Genomic DNA, 23744 nt, shown 5'->3' on the forward strand with positions numbered 1-23744 from the left:
GATTGTAAATCAGGCTGCAGGAGAAAAACCAAATGCTGAATGGTAAAGGAGCGTCCGACATTGTGTTTGCACCTTGGTACTAAGGCTGAGCTGAACCAGCACAGATTCCTGTTTGGTCCGCAGTGATCATTAAAGGTGTTTTTTTTTTCTCCCGATTTTCAGTTTTTGAAAAGTTGAAATAGAGAGAAAAACTGTAAAAAAAAAAATAAATGAAGAGAAGTCCTTCTTAAACTGTGACTAACACTGAATGTTTAAACCAAGAGAAGCTGTGGGGCTGAAAGATTTCACTGCTGCCTGCCTTACTTCAGAACGCCGGACACGTTACAGAGATGAGCTTTACTCACTTTTTAAGACGGACTTTTCTTTATTTTTTACAGTGTAGCCCAAAACGACAGCGAGCGTCTGCTGAGCGTTCGTCATGTTTGTGATGCAGCAGTTTGTACTCTTGTGTCAGTTTTAGAGGTTCAAGTCGACAAGACTTAACGTGTTCAAAACCGCTAAAGCTCGGCTTCATTTCAGTCACAGCAATGGTTGTAACCACTAGAGGGCGCTGAGGTTCTGCTCCCGCTGCACGCTCAGGAGATGAAATGCAATATGACTAAAGATCCGACTGGTTCCAGCGGAGTGAAAGCTCCAACTTTAGCATTTCTAACGGTTAAAGAAAAGTTTATTATGCAGCTGTTGAATGAATCCCTCAGAGTTTACAGATAATGTCGTACATTTGTACGCAATAAACCAGTGTCTGCTCATGTTCAGTTGGAGAAACTAAAAGAGGGTCTTTAAAAGGTTAATCATGTGGAACCAGGACGCCTCCATCAGAGTGAAACACGATCCTCCTCCGGCAGCAGCAGCAGAGCTTCAGCGCTCTTTTACAAAGTCTCTATTTAAACTAATGTGTGTTAAGATTCATGTCCAAGAATAAAGATGTTTATATCAAACCCTGTGGGCTGTGACGTCTTTTTATTTCAGTTCTTTAAAGGAAGAAGACGCCAACAAATGTTTTCTTGTGATGTTTTTTAAGGTCACATATTATATAAAACACATGTTCCTCTAACTCTAACATGTGTCTCTAGTCTGTCTTCAAACCCCCCCAATGATGAGAAAAGTCCATCCTCTCCATCTTCTGCCTGCTCCACTTTTCAGAAAATGTGTGTTCAAACAGGCCGTTTGGAGGTTTTCCCTTCATGACATCACAAAGGGCAGTAGCCCCTCCCCCAGGTGGGTGACACTCCCACAGCTAGGTGTTTGTTCTGCCCTCTGAGTCTGCCTTCTCACCGTAAACAATAGGACATGGAGCGAGAAAGCACCGAGTACACCCAAGCACCTTCCAGAGAGGGGGCGTGGTCAGATGCAGCTCATTTACATATTTAAAGGTACAGACACAGAAACAGCCTGTTCTGAGCAGGGCTGAAATAGAGGGGTTTATAGACGTGATCAAATACAGGATCAGAGTGGATTTAGAACAAGAAATTTCACACATGCTTTGAGGGGCTCTGAGACACTGAAGAAGAAGAGGAGGATATGTGACCTTTAATAAAACACTAACAATCAAAGTGAACATCAGATTTCTGTACATTAAAGCTTCTGTTGTAGGATCCCTAAAACGTCTTCATCTCCCGAGTGGCCTTTTGAAACAAAACTTGTCTATTTTCTGGCCTCCTTTTCTTCCTCCTCTTCTGCACCTTCCTCTTCCTCTCCTCCCCCCTCTTCCTCTTCTTCTTCACCTTTCACTCCAGTCCCTTCTGGTCTTCCTCCTGGTCTTTCTGCTGGATGTCCTGCTGGTCTTTCTGCTGGTCTCCCTGCTGGTCTCCCTGCTGGTCTCTCTGCTGGTCTTGGCCGTTGGCTCTGCCCGGGGCTCGGCCTGTGGTTTTGTGTTTGAATCCCGCTGTGTGATGGAGACTCTCTGCTCTCCTCACTGGAGGGAGGAGGAGGAGTACGAGGAGGAGGACGTGTGGACGATGCAACAGGTGGATTTGTCTTTTCTTCACCACTGAACACACAGAAGATCGTAAAGGTTATTTCAGAATGTGTTAAAAACTTCAAAAACAGAGAGATTCCTTTTTTCTGGAGATTTTTCCTGGAACATGTATTCTACCAGCAGCCAAGTACTCAAAATCTTAGTAACTCTAAATATGCAACACTTAAAGCTCCAATCAGTGAGCTGTGTAGAGAGTGAGATGATAAAGGTATCTTACTATCTGATCATTAAGGAAACATGTTGAAGTGCTGGCTTCTCTGACAACAATGCAGCAGCCAGTATGTCCTCCTTCTAACTTTAGATTCTGCTCCTGAATGCTCTGGATTTGTTTGGACCAGAGGAGGTAGGAGGTTTTAAGACACCCCCCCACATGGCCGTTTTGGACGCCCCTCGGTTTGCCAGATATGAGAGCAGTTATCAGGTCAACAGGTGTTGCAGCGATGGAAGCGGGCAAGAGAAGTGGTTTAGATAGAAGTGATTGTACCCGACCTAAAAAGCCTCTGCATGTTTCTAATAAGCTCCACGAGCAGAAACGTGCTCAAACTAGGATCAATATTGGAGATGCTTTTGAAAAATGGAGAGAGGTTAGAACACAGAAAGGTTTACAGACCCATGCAGAGCTGGATAAACACTGAAGCTTCAGAGTCCACCACATGGTGACCTGAGTGAGCATGGACTCTAGAGAGGAGGGGGGGGGGGGGAGACAGCTCTCTATGATGTTTAGAATTTAGACTGCAGTACCCATTTTAACCACTAGGAGTCAGAGTTACATACTGCTCCTTTAATTCATGTGCTCCAGGAATTGATCAAGCTGTGTGTTTTTTTATTTTCATGAATGTAGGACAGGAACACGCTGATGTTTCTGTAGATGATTTTTTCCCCTGGAAGTCATAGGCGTGAATTCAAACATTTGTGATTGATTGATTCTATGTTTTAGATTTATTTCTGGGCGTTCTCCCTTCACTTGATAGGACAGTGAACAGAGCAGGAAATTAGGGACAGAGAGAGGGGAAGGACATGTGGCTAAATGAGGCCGAGTACGACTTGAACCCACGCCACTCGCCCTGAGGACTCCCGTTAAAAACAGATCTTTAGAAACTTTGCAGCCAAAGTCAAATAAAGTTCTGATAGTTTGAACATCATTTAGTAGTAACGACATCGTCTCACCTGTTTTGGGACGTCTGTGGGGGTTGTGTGTTGGACTTCTCCGGGTCCTGCTGCTCCTCGCTCTCCTCACTGGACTGAGTGGGAAAACGTGGTTTGGGGGGTCTGCTAGCCCGGCGGCAGGGAGGTCCGGGCCCGTGGCACCGCGGCGCCGGCAGGCTGTGGTTAAAGTGAGCGGCAGCCATACACTCCGCGGTGGCTTTGTCACACACACACTGCAGCTTGTCGCACGCTGCGAGGCCCTGACCTGAGGACGAGACGCCAAAGGGGTCAGATCGACCTCGTTATTATTCATTTTTAAAGGGTCGGCTGACACATCGTGCAGAGCAACACTTCATGTGTGTTCGTTCTCACATCGAGGCTTCCCGTTCTCACACGAGATCTGAGCGTTCAGCTTCCTCTCCGACCTGCAGCCCATGGAGCCGATCTGCTTCAGGCAGCAGTGATGGAAGAAGCAGCACCTGAGGAGGAGAGCGAGGAGCAGGTGGAGAATGAAGAAGGTGATACAACATGGAGGAAACATGTGATGGGTTTAACCAGCAATGGGAGCCTCTCTGCAGATCCCCCGCAGTGATGACGACTAAACCAGATGCTTCCTCAAAGACGGACTAATGTTCTAAATCTGACTTTAAAAGGAGAGCGTTGATGTTCCCTTGTTTTATTTCTTTTCCAGCAACAGTTGGTTGTGGTCATGCATCAGACCACCAGTCGGAGCAAATAGGGTTCAAAACAAATCCACATTTTATCACTTTGGACTCGACGTTTCAATTTAACAATCAAATAAACTCTGTGGTCAAAGGCAAACTTCAGGCAGCGCTCAGGAAGTGAACTGGTACCTCTCCAGCTGCCAGACCAATTTCCACACCAGGACTTGAACCGGAGACCCCCCAAGTCCCTACAGACTGAGCTACAGTGTTACCAACATGAGGTTTAATAAGGTCGGACTGGAACACTCTTGTTCACCAGTAAATATCTGATTGGTGTTCGGCCGTTTCTCCTGCAGCCTGCTTGTCCATGATTGGTCGATATTACTCAGACTAAAATCAGAAACTTCTAACACCAACATCTGGACCTCCGAGTAGAAAATCTACATTTTTAAGTAGAACCTGACAACGTCATATCCACACTGTGTTTTTCATCCTGCACAGACTCTGTATCATCACTTCCTGTTACCTACCTGTCCAGCTGGTCCTGAGGCGTCCCCCCGCCCCCCTCCTGTCCGCAGTAGCAGCCGTACATCTCGTACTCGTGCGGACATCGTCCCGTCAGGCAGTGCAGCATCTCCCCCAGAGACGGCATCTCGCGCCTCGCTCGCCCATCCCCGCCGTACAGGGTGAACGAGCGGCTGCATTCTGTTTGAAGAGAAAGGAGGACAGTTTGAGATGGTTGTTGTTTTGTCAGGTGGGATGATCTAAAAATGTAAAGGCCCTGAAGGGTTAAACGGAACGCCATTTAAAGAAACTATTAATAGAACAGCCTGAATCTCAGTTTGTGTTTCACCTTTGCTGTCGGGCTGCAGCTGAATGTCAGTCAACCCGACGGACTCCAGCAGGGACCAGGCAAAGAACGGCACCGCCCTCTTATGAGCTGCTCTCCGGTCTACAGACACACACAGACACACACACACACACACACACACACAGTAAGTCAGATGTAAACACATGACACACAATAGGACATCTGGATCTTTGATATCTGCAAAAAAAAGGAATCTCAAGAAAGTGAAAAAGTTTATTTTCTTGGAAGTGAGTCTCATTTGTCTAACCAAAAATAAAAATAAATCTTATCAAACTTGTTTTGAATTAGAAAGGTGATCTTGTTTTTAGAGGGGCAGAACGCTGCAGGGCTGCCAGGAGAGGGCAGCTCTCCAGTGCTGAGAGAAGAGAGTCTACAGTATGTAAGAGGCTTCTCGTCCAATTCTTGGTTTCATATCGGGGGAACTCTCGTGATTCACAGAACAAGCCGTGTAGCGCCCTCTGCAGGCTCATCCTGGGATTACTCCAGCATATGTTTACCTCATGATCTGACACTTTGTCCACGTTTAGTTTGGACATCCAGCTTTGTAACACCAAATGTGAGTTTGGAAATGAGACTTTTGTTTTAGCTCTTCTGTAGATGTGTCCGCTCATATTGGATAAAATGTGACTTCACTGATCCTGCTCATGACGGGATGGCGTTTCTCCAGCCGGTCGTTAGCCCCTCAAATGTAATGATCTTTATTAAACCCCGGAGAGGAACCTGCTGATTGATTTAATGTATTTAACTTTGGATGAGAGAAACATAACAGGCGGAGAGGCAGAAGGTTTTCTAATCCATAAATACATTTTCGGCTCGGAGCTGCTTGTAGTCGAGTGTATTTTTATGACAGTGTGGGAATCAAACCCTACCATCTGTGTCTCGCTCCTGCGAGCTGTCTGCCGGCTGCCCGTCCTCACAGGGGGGCTCCTCTGCCAGTTCAGACCTCTCCTCCTGCTCCTCCTCCTCCTCAGAGTCGGCCTCAGTGGTCGTGGGCGGAGCTACCGGTGTGCTCCTCGTCGACGTGATTATCTCCGATCCCGTTTTCCAGAGCGTGACTCGCCTCGTCGGCGTCCACTGAGAGACACTTTTCACCGAAGTCGTCGGGGCCAATGTGGGTGGTGGCGCCCCCTGACCTGAGGCAGATTAAGAAGAATGCCAACTTTTAAATATGACGTTATATTCATCGCACAGTGAGGAGCTTCTTTTATCCAATCACAGACGTTTCTCTTCAAAGCCGACAGACCCCCATTAATAAAAAACGCTTTCTACATCTGCAGAAGTTTGGGGATGTTGGTGTGTTCCCGCCTTTGCTTGATAGACGGCTGGAGCTGCATGTTTGGACAGCTAGCTCAGGAGGATTTCAGGGGCACTCGAACTGAATTTGTAAGATTCTAAAATGTCCAAACTGCTTCTGGTTTTAGTGGAATATAAATCATGACACTTTCTGTATAAACACACATTTCTATAGACTCATTTATATTGCTTTAACATTGATGTTAGACGCACATATCTCTGTAAAACTGTAACTATGTTTATGAGTGAATGTCTCTGCAGAGCATTAACGCTACACGTCCATATGTACAAACTCCTACCTCATGTAAATGTAGCCTTCACAATAAAGTGAAACTTTCTGCAACAAGATGCTAATTTAAACGAGGGGTCAAAGGTCAGATTAACTCCACTCGTTCAGTGTGTCAGTGTTGTGTTCATGTATTCCTTCAGGTGAAAGTCTTCCTCACCTCTGCTCAGGAGACTGAGAGCAGCAGGAAGTCTCTGTGGAGGGAAGTCGTCCTCCTGTGAAGTGTCGGGATCTGTGGGTCTCCTCGGGGTGCTCGATGGTCTGGATCTTGGTGTTGATGATCTCTCCATCCGGCTGGTTGTAACTTCTGGACCTGCGACAGTAAAGAGGCTGCTGAACCTGCCGTCTGTTGTTACACGTCAGGTGTCTCATAAAAAGATGCTTTGACTTTCTTAAACTCTCATCACTTCATAATGTCGAGGACTTCAGGAGGAGACAGTTCTGTGTCCTCACATCTCGTCTGTTAAACTTCTATTGGGTTGCACAGTCCAAACCCTCCAACGTCTGAGTTTAAACACATTTTAGTCGTTTTTTTGTTTCACACCCAATATGTTATTGTGCTCATCATTAAATGTAACCTGCAGACAGGAGACAGGAGGACTCCCTGCTAAATGGACTTGAGCTTTGTATAGCGGACCTAGTGTTGTAGTCAAGACCACATTAACCCAGACCAAGACATTCCCGAGACCAGAGTACTCTGAGACCGAGAGAAGACCAAGACCATAAATATCTCTGAATAATCATTATCTTGTGTTTAGGGGGCGTGTCACTCACTTAGACCGTAACACCGGGAAGGTTGCAGACGTAACCAGGGGATAAAAATCAAACTATAAATGAATTGAACTTATTAGTTCTTTTAGAAATAGATGTTTTCCTTCTGATCACAGAAATGACGGAAATATAGCCAATCAGTGGTGGTCTTGATTTAAAGTCCGGAGTCCGCCAAGTCTGAAACCGAGACAAGACAGAGTAAAAAAGCTTTTGATTCCAAGACGAGACCTTCAAAAAGTGGTCTCGAGACTGGTCTGGATACCAAGATAGATTTCAAGTACTACCACACTAATAACACTTTTCTAGTCTTCTAGTCTTCTAGTCCCCCCTGTACATTCACACACTGATGGTAGAGGCTGCTGAGTAAAGAGTCCATCAGTATTAACTCATCCATTCATACACATTCACACACTGATGGTAGAGGCCGCTGAGTAAAGAGACCATCAGTATTAACTCATCCATTCATACACATTCACACACTGATGGTAGAGGCCGCTGAGTAAAGAGTCCATCAGTATTAACTCATCCATTCATACACATTCACAACGTCGATGAAGCAGCAGGAGAAACTTGGGGTTAAGTGTCTTGCCCAAGGACACATCAGACATGTGGCTGCAGGAGCTGGGGATCAAACCCTGGACCTTCCACTTGAGAGATGACCGACTCTACCACTGAGCCAAAGCCGCCTCAAATGCTGAACTTTTCCTCCACCTCTTACTTAACATCCAAAGACAAGATTTACAGTTTCTGTAAACTCAGACTCTCCTGCCCAGAGTTCAGACTTCAGAACAAAGTCAAGTTTTATTTTAGAACTGACCTTCAGTTGGCTTGAGAAAACTTGAGTCCTCCTCGTTGTTCTTCTCTCCTCGCTCCTCTGAAGCGAACAAGATGACACCTCCTCCACCTGCAGAGATCAGAGCACAAACCCCTTCAGGATCCAGACTTCTATACATCCAGACATCTATACATCCAGACATCCAGACTTCTATACATCCAGACATCTATACATCCAGACATCTATACATCCAGACTTCTATACATCCAGACTTCTATACATCCAGACATCTATACATCCATACATCTATACATCCAGACATCTATACATCCATACATCTATACATCCAGACATCTATACATCCAGACATCTATACATCCAGACATCTATACATCCGGACATCTATACATCCAGACATCCATACATCTATACATCCAGACATCTATACATCCATACATCCAGACATCTATACATCCAGAAATCCATACATCCAGATATCTATACATCCAGACATCTATACATCCATACATCCAGAAATCTATACATCCAGACATCTATACATCCAGATATCTATACATCCAGACATCTATTCATCCATACATCTATACATCCATACATCCAGATATCTATACATCCAGACATCTATACATCCATACATCTATACATCCATACATCTATTCATCCATACATCTATACATCCATACATCCAGATATCTATACATCCAGACATCTATACATCCATACATCCAGATATCTATACATCCAGACATCTATACATCCATACATCTATACATCCAGACATCTATACATCCATACATCTATACATCCAGACATCTATACATCCATACATCTATACATCCATACATCATACATCTATACATCCAGACATCTATACATCCATACATCCAGACATCTATACATCCATACATCTATACATCCATACATCCAGACATCTATACATCCATACATCTATACATCCAGACATCTATACATCCATACATCTATACATCCATACATCCAGACATCTATACATCCATACATCCAGACATCTATACATCATACATCTATACATCCATACATCTATACATCCATACATCCAGACATCTATACATCTATACATCCAGACATCTATACATCCATACATCTATACATCCATACATCCAGACATCTATACATCCATACATCTATACATCCATACATCCAGACATCTATACATCCATACATCTATACATCCAGACATCTATACATCCAGACATCTATACATCCATATGTCCAGACATCTATACATCCAGACATCTATACATCCAGACATCCATACATCTATACATCCAGACATCTATACATCCATACATCTATACATCCAGACATCTATACATCCAGACATCTATACATCCAGACATCTATACATCCATATGTCCAGACATCTATACATCCAGACATCTATACATCCAGACATCCATACATCTATACATCCAGACATCTATACATCCATACATCTATACATCCAGACATCTATACATCCAGACATCTATACATCCATACATCTATACATCCAGACATCCAGACATCTATACATCTATACATCCAGACATCTATACATCTATACATCCAGACATCCATACATTTATACATCCAGACATCTATACATCCAGACATCTATACATCCAGACATCTATACATCCAGACATCTATACATCTATACATCCATACATCTATACATCTATACATCCAGACATCTATACATCTATACATCTATACATCCATACATCTATACATCTATACATCCATACATCTATACATCTATACATCTATACATCCATACATCTATACATCTATACATCTATACATCTATACATCCATACATCTATACATCCAGACATCTATACATCTATACATCCAGACATCTATACATCTATACATCCAGACATCCATACATCTATACATCCATACATCTATACATCCAGACATCCAGACATCTATACATCTATACATCCATACATCTATACATCTATACATCTATACATCTATACATCCATACATCTATACATCCAGACATCTATACATCTATACATCCAGACATCTATACATCTATACATCCAGACATCCATACATCTATACATCCATACATCTATACATCTATACATCCAGACATCCATACATCTATACATCCAGACATCTATACATCCATACATCTATACATCCAGACATCTATACATCCAGACATCTATACATCCATACATCTATACATCCAGACATCCAGACATCTATACATCTATACATCCAGACATCTATACATCTATACATCCAGACATCCATACATTTATACATCCAGACATCTATACATCCAGACATCTATACATCCAGACATCTATACATCCAGACATCTATACATCTATACATCCATACATCTATACATCTATACATCTATACATCCAGACATCTATACATCTATACATCCATACATCTATACATCTATACATCCATACATCTATACATCTATACATCCATACATCTATACATCTATACATCTATACATCTATACATCCATACATCTATACATCCAGACATCTATACATCTATACATCCAGACATCTATACATCCAGACATCCATACATCTATACATCCATACATCTATACATCCAGACATCCAGACATCTATACATCCAGACATCTATACATCCAGACATATATACATCCATATATCTATACATCCAGACATCCAGACATCTATACATCTTTACATCCAGATATCTATACATCCATACATCTATACATCCATACATCTATACATCCAGACATCTATACATCCATACATCTATACATCTATACATCCAGACATCTATACATCCATACATCTATACATCCAGACATCTATACATCCATACATCTATACATCTATACATCCAGACATCTATACATCCAGACATCTATACATCCAGACATCTATACATCCAGACATCTATACATCATACATCATACATCTATACATCCAGACATCTATACATCCAGACATCTATACATCCATACATCCAGACATCTATACACCCATACATCCATACATCCATACATACAGACATACATGTGTTTAGTAGTTACATGTTGTTGTTTAGTCAGCAGCAGAGATGTGACACTAAGACACATCTGTTGCTGCTTCTGTGTGTTTGTTTACTGGAACTCTTCTCCCTGATATTTTAAAAACTGGGACATATTTTTATATATAAGTTTTGGGGGCTTGTAGTGACAAAAACGTTCACAGTGTGTAGCTTGAAACGACAGGGTGTGACAAACCCACCTGTTGGTGAGGCTGTTGTTGTCGTCGTCGATGTTGTTGGGCCTCCTCTGGCCTCGTCAGACTCGTCTCTGGTTACTGATTGCGTCGATGTCGTTGTTGTCATCTGTGTTGTTACTGTCATGGCGGTTGTAGTTGTGAGCACATCGATGCCTAAGGATAAAAACATTTAAAAAAAGGTTAGAATGTCTAATAATTATACCTCAGACTAGAGACTTTTTAATCCACATCAAAACATCCAGGGGTCAGAAGCAGGATTTATGGTTATCGAGAGACGGGAGTCTCCTTCATGATTGTGATTGGTTATGTGAAGCTAACTCCGCCCCTTGTATGTAAATGCTGCTCTTAAACTGGATGTCTGAAGTTGATATCCAGCTATGTGTGATCATTCAGCCAGAGAACTGATAGATACCCTGGCTAAGGTGAACTCTCGTCACAGTAGAGGCCTCTGGTCTGAAAGCTCATCACCAATACAGTGAACCTGCATGTTCAAACGCTGATTTGAAGCATCGTCAAAGAGTCTGACACGAGCTCATCACCGTGATGAACAAATCAAGGCGATAAGAAACAAAGCGAGGAACTACCTGCAGTATGAAGACAACGATCGCAGCTAACATGAACTCCACTCACCATCCTCATCTGAAGCTTTCTGTTCCTCTTCCTCATCCTCCTTCTCCTCCTCCTCCACCTCCTCCTCCTCCTCCTCCTCTTCCTCTTCAGACGACTTAAAGGCCCTGGCGGTGGATGTGGCCGTTTCTCTCTCAGCAGAACTGATTTGTGGTTTTACTGACGTCACAGATAAAGTTGTGACAATCTCAGAACCTGCAGAAACGTCAGATAAAACATATTTAACTTTAAATTAAATATATCCACAATAAGTTCACTTTTAACAACATTTTTACAACGTAACTTTGAGCTTCTGTTGAAACCGTTGCATCTCGTATTTCATATTATTTGTTTGTGTTTTCCTGCTTTGGTCGGCTCTACATCTCGTAGTTAAAGAAAAAAAATAACTTCACGTGTCATTACAAGATTTAACAAACATAGATGAATGTAGTTTCTGAGTCACCTTCCTCAGATGAATCCTTCAAGCCCGTTGGTGTCACTTCTGTGGGATTTGTAGTCCTCCAGGAAGTTGAAGTCCGCCTAGACGTTGATGTGATGTCATCGTTGGAGGATGGTGGTGTTGTCGATTCCTCTTTGTTTTCATTTCCAAAACTTTGTGCAGAATGATAGGTCGGCTCTGATTCTGCGTCGCTCTGCGTTTCTCCTTCTTTGGAGAACAAGCCGGACTCTGCAACACGACATTTATAAAGTTTAATTGGTAGCTTTTTATTTTGTCACATTTGGCCCCAAAGCTGTGCCGAGGAAGTTTACTTATGTTGGTGTTTTCTTCTAATCTAAATAATTTATTATCAGCCAAAATCGTTCTGTTATAAGGATCAGCCTAAAGGTCACATATGCTCCTCTTCTTAAATAAGTCTCAGAGCTCCTCAAAACATGTGTGTGAAGTTTCTTGTTCTAAATCCACTCTGATCCTGTATTTGATCATGTCTATAAACCTCTCTATTTCAGCCCTGCTCAGAACAGGCTGTTTCTGTGTCTGTACCTTTAAATATGTAAATGAGCTGTGTATGACCACGCCCCCTCTCTGGAAGGGCTTGGGTGGCTCGGTCTTTCTCGCTCCATGTCCTATTGTTTACGGTCAGAAGGCAGACTCAGAGGGCAGAACAAACACCTAGCTGTGGGAGTGTCACACACCTGGGGGAGGGGCTACTGCCCTTTGTGATGTCATGAAGGGAAAATCTCCAAACGGCCTGTTTGAGCACGCATTTTCTGAAAAGTGGAGCAGGCAGAAGACGGAGAGGATGGACTTTTCTCATAGTTGGGGGGTTTGTGGACAGACTAGGGACACGTGTTAGTGTCTTTATGTTACATATAAGCATCCAACAAGCTACTGGTCCTAAAAGAAAACGTAATATTTCAATTGTAGGAAGTTTGTCTTTCAATGATTTTTATGTTCTTGAATAAAAATATAAATTTCAAACTGTTATTTTCGAAGTAAAAGTTGTGCAGAACATCGTTGCTATCTTAAAGGTCAAATAAACGAGAACTGTGTGACGGCTCAGAGCGACCAATGAGACAACAATCAGAAAAGTGTCCATTAATTGGACATTAAGTGAATCACTGCTCAGTTATAGAGACTATGTGAACACTATTGTATCATTGGTATAGCAACAAACTTAACCAACTGCCCCGTGTATAAAATAAAGATGAAGTACATTCATGTCATCATTGGAGTGATTGCCTCACCAGGGCTGACTGCAGGAGGACTGTGGGCTGTCTGATCCGTATATATCTCCTCCAGCTCGAGTGCTTCCTCTGTCAAAGCCTCATTCAATTCTGAAAAAGCGGTGACAAATAAAAACGGCGACAGGAAACGTCTGAGCCAAGTGAGTCACTGAGCAGCAGGAGACGAACAGCGGGGAAATTATTTCTGGTGTTGTGGAAGCTGCAGAACGGTTCGAGCTCGAGCCAAATGTAATTATGAGCAGCTTGGAAAAACACAAGTTTGGCAGAGAAATACTTCTGGGGCGGGGGGTCCTTAGTAAGTCTGTACAGATGGAAACGAGAGGGTGAGTAATGTAACTGTTTTACCTTTAGAGATGAAACTCGTCTGAGTCTTCTCTTCCTCTTCTACCTCCTCCGCACCACCTTCCCCTTCTTCAAACTCCTCTGAAACGACAAACCACCTTAACCATCGATCATCAACAACGTCATTAACATTACAGAAGAAGAATGAGGACAGATCTGTGCCAGCAGTACTTCGAGGCTCAACAGGCACAGCTTTAGCTTCTGTTTCAATCAACATGTTGGGTGTTAAAGAGCCCATATTCTGCCCTTTTTGGGGTTCATATATTTAATCTATGTACCTACTTTTGTACGTTCACAATAGATAAAGTTCGAAAAAAGTGTCTGTTTTCATGTACTGCTCCTCCTTGCTCCCTCTCCACTCTGAGTCCGTCAGCTGCACTCTGTTGAGCCCACACTGTTAGACCCCACGTGGGCCAAGTCTGCTCTGATTGGTCTGCCGATCCGCTCTGTCGTTATTGGTCAGTTGCTCAGCACGCTTCTCGGAAATTTCAACATGAGCTGCAGGGCCACAACGAGCCAATGGGCTTAGATCAGTGATCTCACACTGACAATGACGCCGCACTGACACATTTTTATCGAGGGGGGCTAGAACAGAGCGTTACATGCAGCTAATGCTACAGCTAACAGGAGGACGTAGGAGAAGCTGTGTTTCCGCAGACTTTGAATTTTTGCACATAGATGTGCCTAAACATGCACAGGACACTTGGAAAACATACTAAAGAGCATATAAAACCAGAAAAAGTATAATATGGGACCTTTAACATGCTAGCATTGGTTTAAAGAGGACATATCATCCCCCTCCTCCACCTTTTCAAACAGTCCCCCTGTGGTCTAAATGAAACATGTGTGCTGTGCTTTTGTCAAAATATAACATGAATCAAGCACCAGAGGAGGTTTGTGAAACCAGCTGCATAAACCAGCTCTCTCAGAACGCTCCATTTTGGTGTGTGTGTGTCTCTTTAAATGCATTGTATATTTATATATATATGTCCCCTTTAAAGGATGGGGGATGGGTTCATTTAGACCACAGGAGACTGTTTTAAAAGGTAGAAAATGGGGATAATATGTTCTCTTTAATGTCAATAACCAGGAACATTTCACCCTGGACTTTCACACGTGCATAACCTTCATCCAAAGAAAGCTCTTGTAGATTTAAATATTATAATCTTAAAAAGCAGCATAACAGAATTGACTATGTGTCACAAATAAAGGTTTTGTTCATTATCCCTCAACCACCTTACAGAAACATACAGGAAGTAGAGATTGCATGAGTGTGAGTTTCTAAGAGACCCATCTGTCTTCAAACCAGCCAGGCGTCGCCCTCTGATCGTCCCCGTGTTAAACCTGTGACCTGCGTCCCAATTAGAGAGCGTACCATCGGGCGTCAGCGGGGGAGGCGGGCCTGGCGGTGGGGTGACGAGGTCGCCATCCATGGCTGCTGTGTCACTCCGGTTATCTGCCCCGCTGGTCATTAACGCGTCCATCTCTGCCGGACAGACACAACAACAGATCACAACGAGTCACTCTAATCATCAAAGTGCATGAGTCACAGCTGGAGAGCAGGAAGTAGTTTTTTTTGGGGCCGCATGTTGAGATTGGAGGGTTGTTCAGAGGTCGTTTTTCAAGCCTTTTTAGTGAGTATGTCAGTCAGACTGTTTCAGAGACGATGGAGGCTGAATCTTAAATGTACAATATGTGAGATTTATGAGAATCTTTACACCAAAATATCTAAATTAATTTAAAAATGGACTAAACCTTTGGTATATTTTTATTTTTGTCGAGTACTTACATTACCTCAAATATTTTCAAAAGTTATCAAAGCAAGAGAAAGCCTTCATTTAGCTGTAACGGGACAGGACAGACACAAGTCACATATTCCTTATTTTAGGGTCGTATCCAAACAGGAAGTATCATATTTGAAATGTCAAATAATCACAATTCAAATGTTTCAAATTAAATATGTGATTAATTGTGATTAACGGGATGAATTGTGATTAAAAAGTTGGATCATTTCAAGGCGATGGATGGCCAAGCAGTTATGTTTGGCGCCACATGTACAGAGGTTATAGTCCTCGCCACAGTGGCCGTCAGTTCAGATCAAACCGATTGTCTGTTGCTTCAAGTCTTGCATTGTTTCTCTGAACTTGGAAAATCCGCATTTAGCTTTTTTGCTCCAAAACGTGGAATAATTTACAACACTCTCTCAAGATGGACGCTCTTGTTTCTCTTGGACAAATCGAGACAATGATCTCAAACCACTGTACCACAGTGTGTGAGTGTTTCTACTGAGAATCATCCTGACCTGTCTTTGTTGTTTTACCGTAAACAATAGGACATGGAGCGAAACTTCAACGGTTTTAAAGGCTTAAATAACGGTTTGAAATGAAGTTAAACCTCAGCCCTCTGCTTCATGTCGTCCCTCACTCTCTTTCCTCCCATTACTTCCTGACTCTCTCTTCAGCTGTGCTATCTAATAAAGGCACTTTAGACCCAAAATATCTTAAAAATACAGAATTAACTGAATAAACTAAAAAACTAGACCAGCAAGTCCCAGATTTAGAAGGTAAAATGACTTTATTTCTTAAGGAGGTCTGGCCGGGGAAAGAGGGCTGTTCCTGGGCTAAAATTGGATCAAAAGTTTCTCTATGAAAACTGTTTCTATAATTCTTACATACAGGGGGAATAACCCTTTAATTAAACACCTGAGAAAAAGGGGAATAAACAGTCACAGTGAAACAGGAAATGGTAAATGATAATTCTTTCAGCGCTGAGAAAAGTCGATACTCTGTGAGCTCAGAGTAAAGGAAGCCCTGAGAATGAATGTGTCAGAATAACAGTGGGTTATATAAACGTCTTTATAACAGTCAGAAAACATCCTGGCATTTATCTGTGAGTCTGTTTATCCCGCTGACGTTCTGTACACAGAGAAGGAAGGAGGTCTTTTATTCTTACTCATTCTCACTCTGACTCCTGTTTCAAGGACTCTTACGTCATACGACTCCCACGTCTGGATTTACATTCCACTTCCTCCCTGATCTTGAGACGCGGTGATGTGCCGAGTGTGAACTGAAAGCTTTTTTAAAAAGTGAACCCGAGCACAAACGGGGCTTTTACCTGCCGACAGGAGGGACGAGTTGAAGAGCTGCTGGCTCACCGAGTCGTTTCCTGCTGAGAGAAGATCTGGAAAGAAGAAGGACGAGGATCAGACCGACAGACGCTGTGAAGGATGAACACAGATTATCTCTCTACATATATAAATATACACAGAAAACTAAATGAAATGATAAAGGTATCTTACTATCTGATCATTAAGGAAACATGTTGAAGTGCTGGCTTCTCTGACAACAATGCAGCAGCCAGTATGTCCTCCTTCTAACTTTAGATTCTGCTCCTGAATGCTCTGGATTTGTTTGGCCCAGAGAAGGTAGGAGGTTTTAAGGCTCTGTAATGATGTCTAGACTTTTTAAAGAGCCCTGATTTTTACATGCAGTGATGTCATCAATGAACGTACCACATCGAGCTGTCACAGTTTATATCTCAGATTATTTTATACAAGATTATAGGACAGCGATATATCGCTCTGTTGCCAGTTAGAGATTCTTTTCATCTGGTTCAATTTGATCTAAAGTTGGAACAGAGGAGGCTGCAGGACGCCGTTATCTGAAAACTCTCCTCCGACGAGCTTCACACGCTTTCCCTCTGAAGTTAACTTTTGCACTTGAACACATAAAACTTCTCCTGCTGGGACTGAGCTGCTATATTTGGATCAAAGGTGCTCTCTGCTCTCCTTTATGTGTGGGCTGAAAGCTGCAGGATTAAACGCCAGAAGGTCATAGTTTTAATTGGCTGAGAGCCACAGAGGTGTGAATCAGCCTCGTGCCTTTCCACCCGATCGATCGCTACCTCAAATACAACAACGCTGACCCACTCAGAAAGCGAGTGACGCGGCGTCTGGAGAAAGCTGACGCGGACTTCTCAGTCGTTTCGTCCTAAAAGGTCCCTGACTCGACGCGAATCGATCGGCTGATGTTTGCTGACGTCACTCATCCAATCTCTTAAATTTAGATCAGGAGACGAGGAGAGAGGGGACAGGGAGAGAGGGGAGAGGAGAGAGGGGACAAGGGAATAGGACAGAGGGGAGAGGAGAGAGGAGAGAGGAGATGAGGAGAGAGGGGAGAGGAGAGAGGAGAGAGGGGACAAGGGGAGAGGGGAGAGGAGAGAGGGGACAGGGGAGAGGAGAGAGGAGACGAGGAGAGAGGGGACAGGGGAGAGGAGAGAGGAGACGAGGAGAGAGGGGACAGGAGAGAGGAGAGAGGAGATGAGGAGAGATGAGAGATGAGAGAGGGGACAAGGGGACAGGAGAGAGGGGACAGAAGAGAGGAGAGAGGGGGACAAGGGGAGAGGGGAGAGGAGACAAGGGGAGAGGAGAGAGGTGACAAGGGGATAGGAGAGATGGGAGAGGGGACGAGGAAAGACGGGACAAGGGGATAGGAGAGATGAGAGAGGGGACGAGGAAAGAGGGGGGGGTGTGACTGACCTGTCTCTATGAAGACCTCGCTGGTGTTGAAGGAGCTGCTTAGAAGATCTGAAACAAAGAACGAAGATGATAAGAAGGTGTGATGATGATCTAACTGTCACTAAGGAGGAAACCAAAATAAACTAACTAAAACTGACTTGTTGAACATAAAAACCCTGACAATGTCTCGACCATTTCCACAGATTCAGCTCCTCAAAATATCACAAAATGCTTTTTACAAAACGTTGCAGGCCAACAGAAGATTGTCAGCGTTGGATGAACTCTCAAAAGTCCGGACATTTTTGAGCGGATTGAAAAGCCTCGGCAGACGTTGAAATTTAAAAACGAGAACGTCCTTGAAAACGATAAAATAGTGCACCCTTAAGAGTGATTGCAACAAACACAGCGACTCAAGTCACAGTCACTGCATAGTTGATATTTGGAAGATATGAAGTCGAGAACAACAAAAGCACACGGGTCTCCTCTGATGAATCTACCTGTGACGTTTGACGCAGAGCAGGACGACTCGGCGACGCCTCTCAGGGTGGAGTTGAACGAGCTCAGCGTCATGCAGTCGATGGCCGCCTGGTCACATTCACAAAACCTCTGCTGACACCAATCACCAACATCTCCTGGACAAAAAGCAAGGCCACAAAGCTTTTTATTTCTTCTGATCAAACTTTGATGTTTCATCGAGCTGCGTCGACACATTTATCAATTATTTACTTAAAGAAAGAGCTCCAGTTTTTAAGAAATGCACATTCTTTTTGGATGAGAGATAAATAAACCTTTATGAAACCAGGAGAAAAAACCTTTGAGATAAAAAAATATTTATTTCAAGAGTGGCTGCACGGGTAACAGGGTAAGTTTGCCAAACATACAGATACAAGAGAAACACAACATTTAAAAAGACATAAAATTAAATAAGATTCACCAGCCAATATTTGTCAAGATCGTCCACAATCATAAATATATCAGGGGGAACATCGACCGCTAGATGTGTCAACCTCCAAGTCATTCAACATCTGCTTCAAATCATCCAAAGAGAGCTTAGTCGGGTGCACTGATTTCCTCGTACGGGTTGGTGCTTCATATTTCTAAAGATAAAATAGCGGTACTGGTTTTATCCTCAGCAAGAAAAAACGAAAGTGTTCCTCTGACGTGTGAATCTTACCACAGCTGCTGTTTGCTGCTGAACAGGTGAGGTTGTTCGGGAGGAGAGGCAGCTCCTGCCTGCAGGGGGCAGTGTTCTGGTAACACATTCTGTGAGTCCCACAGCAGCTACAGAGAAGAACAAAACAGAGAGAGTTAAGGAGATACTTTTTACTTGATCCAGCAGAAACAATGAAAATTAAGCAGAAAAGTTAAGTGTATGTTTTTCTGTTTCGATCGGGATGCTCATATTTATCCTTGACAAACAGACTTTAAAGAAGAAGCACTTACTGATAAAATAATCATCCGTCTCCTCAGAGAGTCTCTGAGTACAACCAAACAACATATTTAAGGTCAACATGGAAGCAACTTGTCAATCACAGGTAGCCCCGCCCTAAATCCTCCTCTGCTTTAAGGTCTATTTGACTTTAAAGGAGCAGTATGTAACTCTGACACCTAGTGTTTAAAATGGATACTGCAGTCTAAATTCTAAACATCATAGAGAGCTGTCTCCCCCCCCCCCCCCTCCTCTCTAGAGTCCATGCTCACTCAGGTCACCATGTGGTGGACTCTGAAGCTTCAGTGTTTATCCAGCTCTGCATGGGTCTGTAAACCTTTCTGTGTTCTAACCTCTCTCCATTTTTCAAAAGCATCTCCAATATTGATCCTAGTTTGAGCACGTTTCTGCTCGTGGAGCTTATTAGAAACATGCAGAGGCTTTTTAGGTCGGGTAAAAACCTGGCAAACCATTCGAGCTCAGCTGAAAGAAGGTAAAAAAAATAGATTTGCTGCTTCCTTTGTCGGTCAGCTGTCAATGAATCAAATCTTTATTCTCTAAATAAATACATTATCTTCAGGGGGATGGATGGGAGGGCTTGTTCATCATGGCCGCCACTTTCCAATTTCTGGAAGCCTCTCTTAAAGGCTGCTTATCAAAACTCTTTCTGCTCATTTCAGACTCTTCCAGCCCGCCTTTGCACACGCCCGCCTCAGGCCTCTGATTCGATTAAGCCACCATGCTGTACTTTAAATTTAGCAGCTGCTTCCTGCCGCGGTTTGGGGCCTTTACTCACACATCCAGAGCGTCCACGGGGTTCCCGGCAGCCACATATCGACAGGAGCAGCCGTAATCTTCCAGATCGCGAGGACAGAGCCCCGTCGCACAGCGGAGCTTCAGAGCGAAACGAAGGAACGAGGGGAAGTTATCAAAGACGGAGTGGAGCCAGGTGAAGCGCAGGCCGAGACAATCTGTGTGCAGAGCGGAGAAACAAGACGAGAGATGAGAATAAACACACCGAGGAAGTGAGAGGAACAGAACCAAGGCGATTCAGCTCGTCGTCCTCCAACTCCATTTCCCCGCCGCGCAGGTGGAGAGCAGCGTGATTTAATCATAGATAATCCGGTTGGTGGGTTCCGGTGACACGAGTCCCGAGGAGCGCACGGGGCCAGAAAATGATTTAGGCCACAGCGCTCCACATGCCAGATGTACCCACAGATCTGATTAGGACTAAAGGTGTCCCAGAAAATCTCAGCTTGTGGATCAGTCGACCTCGATGTCAACAACATCACGAGACGGCAAAAACAAAAAAGTCAGCCGGCATGAAAACTGCAGAATGATGGTAGGGAAAACAAAGAGTCAGATATTCTACCGAAGCCCTTAAAGGACAAACATCCTCAGATTCAGATTTTTTATTATTTCTAAAACGGCGCTTTAACCCCCCATAGCTCCGGCATGACATTCAGATATTAAAAATAAATAAATAAAATGATGATTGGTGCGGATATGAAGTGTTACATGTCAGTGGAGACATTGAACCCCTTCAGCACTTTGACCTTTGAGTAAAACGCTTTGTTCCCCACGGGCCTCAATTAAACGTCACATTATCACATGAGTCACTGATCTTTAAAACTCAGACCAATGACCCCAGTTTATAAAATTAACATGAGTCATGAGACAGTTATCGTCCTCACCGATCATGTGCTCTGCGCTCGGGTCGCTGGCCTCTGGCTCTCTGCAGAGGACGGAGCCGGACGACAGAGCTGAAGACAAAGAGAGACGGAGACGAGTCATTATTACGACAGTGATGAAGTGAACATTTAACACATGACGGAACCTTCATCATGCAACGTCAGAAAACACCACATAGCACACGGACAGGATGGCTGTGAGATGCTGGACTAAATGTTCCACCTTCCACCAACAGAAAGGTCTGAAAAAAAGTTTTATTTTTTTCCCCACACACTGTCCGGCACTTGTGTCCATGCACGCTGCGTTTTGCACGTTGGCAGTGAGAGGGTTAACTCACCATGTGGAGCAGCAGAAAGCAAGAAAACCCAAATCAGAAACATGACTCGTTCCTGGAAGAAAAAAAAAACAGAGAGAGAGAATCCTTCATGTTTTGGTCCAAAATGAATGCATTCATTTTCTTTAATCTCGATTAATCTCCTGTTTGTCCCTTCAGTCTCTCCGTAGATACTCGTCCTCAGTGTCTCCCTGTAGTCTCAGTGATGTAAAAGAAGAACACTGCTGCATCTTTGAATGTCTCATTTCACTTTAACAAACTCTCAGACAGTAATATCCACCTGATGACATCACACATTGACCTTATGACATCACACATTGACCTGATGACATCACACATTGACCTTATGACATCACACATTGACCTGATGACATCACACATTGACCTGATGACATCACACATTGACCTTATGACATCACACATTGACCTGATGACATCACACACTGACCATATGACATCACACATTGACCTTATGACATCATACACTGACCTTATGACATCACACACTGACCATATGACATCACACATTGACCTTATGACATCACACATTGACATTATGACATCACACATTGACCATATGACATCACACATTGACATTATGACATCACACATTGACCTGATGACATCACACACTGACCATATGACATCACACATTGACCTGATGACATCACACATTGACCTGATGACATCACACATTGTCCTTATGACATCACACATTGACCATATGACATCACACATTGACCATATGACATCACACTTTGACCATATGACATCACACATTGACCATATGACATCACACATTGACCTTATGACATCACACATTGACATTATGACATCACACATTGACCTTATGACATCACACATTGACCTTATGACATCACACATTGACCTTTGTTACCGTTCCTTTCAGTTGTTTGACCTCACTTTGGGATCCCTAACCACTTCCTGTTTCTGTGCTTAAAGGCGGGGTTGGTAATTTCCTAAAACTAGCATGATTTTGAAAGTAGTAGCATTCCCTCAGTGCCCCGTCTGCACCCCCTCCCCTCTGTGCTCCCTCATAAGCCACGCCCCTCACCTACATGCACAAGCGCCGTCCCTCCAGAAGTGGACCTCAGCTCATCTCTGTCATTGTGTAGAAACTACGTCGTCTCATGTCTCATTCAGTAAACTCACAGTTTAAACTCCTAAAGTCATCGGAGTGTGAGCTAAGGGAGACAGGGAGGCGTGTGATTGGTTCATCAGATTGGTACCTCGTGGCAGACATTGGTCAAAGTTTTTACAGACTTACAAACTGCTACAGATGATGGATTTTCTTTGTTCCTTTTTCAGAGAACCTGAGTTATTAATGTCTGTCAGGACCTAAAGACAACTTACACCAAAATCTTAAAAAGTGGATCAGGAGGAAATGACCAACCCTGACTTTAAGACTGAACAAAAATCTGACAATTTTCATTTGTAATGCCATTAATCACGATGAACTATTGACATTTTTTTCTGAAAGTCTTCCCCCTGGAAGGAGTTTTCCAAATGGTGCGTTTTCAGTGACCTAAAATGTAGTTTTCCTCTGAAAGGCCACCCGCTTACGTTTGGACGAGGCTTAAGAGAGGGGAGAGGGTGTAGGGAGTTTTTGGAGAAAGGCACTATGGCTGACTGTTGCACAACTTGCAACAGGAAAAGCTCTACTCCTTTTTTTCTTTTTTTAAAGTAGGTCTATAATTTAATGTAACATTTTATGAACTTTCCAAATCTAAGAGGGAGTAATTCAAACTTTGAACACGATAACATTTTACAGAAACAGTGTAAAATATTCACCATGTGTTTTTGCACTCAAAGAAATCCAGCGTCTCAGCGTGATGCTGAGTGCAGTGACTGAGTAATATAAAGAACGAGTGTTTTATAATAAATCAGGACAGATTGTAAAAGTGAGCTTCACGTTATTTTTTTCAAGAGCTTAGCCCCTAAATCTGTCACTTACATCAAAGAACCCCCCCCCCCCCCCCCCCCCCCCCCCCCCAGGTGATGCTGCGACCTTACAGCCAATAA

At 43.3% G+C, this 23744-nt stretch overlaps 1 protein-coding gene across 1 annotated transcript in view; it reads right to left on the bottom strand.

Moving 5' to 3' along the window:
* oc90 (otoconin 90) overlaps positions 1-23744 on the bottom strand; it is a 433801-nt gene that overhangs the window by 409720 nt on the left and 337 nt on the right. The window contains exons 2-22 of the mRNA XM_061043753.1: positions 21705-21756; positions 21370-21438; positions 20472-20646; positions 19421-19527; positions 18744-18878; positions 18268-18315; positions 16845-16910; positions 15106-15216; positions 13734-13811; positions 13389-13478; positions 12145-12369; positions 11778-11897; positions 11706-11735; positions 11079-11228; positions 6400-6552; positions 5530-5793; positions 4643-4741; positions 4320-4494; positions 3497-3603; positions 3146-3389; positions 1529-1990 (exon numbers count right to left, since the gene is read on the bottom strand). Of these exons, the coding sequence (XP_060899736.1) occupies positions 1645-1990; positions 3146-3389; positions 3497-3603; positions 4320-4494; positions 4643-4741; positions 5530-5793; positions 6400-6552; positions 11079-11228; positions 11706-11735; positions 11778-11897; positions 12145-12369; positions 13389-13478; positions 13734-13811; positions 15106-15216; positions 16845-16910; positions 18268-18315; positions 18744-18878; positions 19421-19527; positions 20472-20646; positions 21370-21438; positions 21705-21747 (2835 nt within the window). The 5' untranslated portion in view covers positions 21748-21756 and the 3' untranslated portion in view covers positions 1529-1644. The remainder of the gene's footprint in view (positions 1-1528; positions 1991-3145; positions 3390-3496; positions 3604-4319; positions 4495-4642; positions 4742-5529; positions 5794-6399; positions 6553-11078; positions 11229-11705; positions 11736-11777; positions 11898-12144; positions 12370-13388; positions 13479-13733; positions 13812-15105; positions 15217-16844; positions 16911-18267; positions 18316-18743; positions 18879-19420; positions 19528-20471; positions 20647-21369; positions 21439-21704; positions 21757-23744) is intronic.

The sequence above is a fragment of the Labrus mixtus genome, chromosome 8 (assembly GCF_963584025.1).
Source record: "Labrus mixtus chromosome 8, fLabMix1.1, whole genome shotgun sequence".
NCBI classification, from domain to species: Eukaryota; Metazoa; Chordata; class Actinopteri; order Labriformes; family Labridae; genus Labrus; species Labrus mixtus.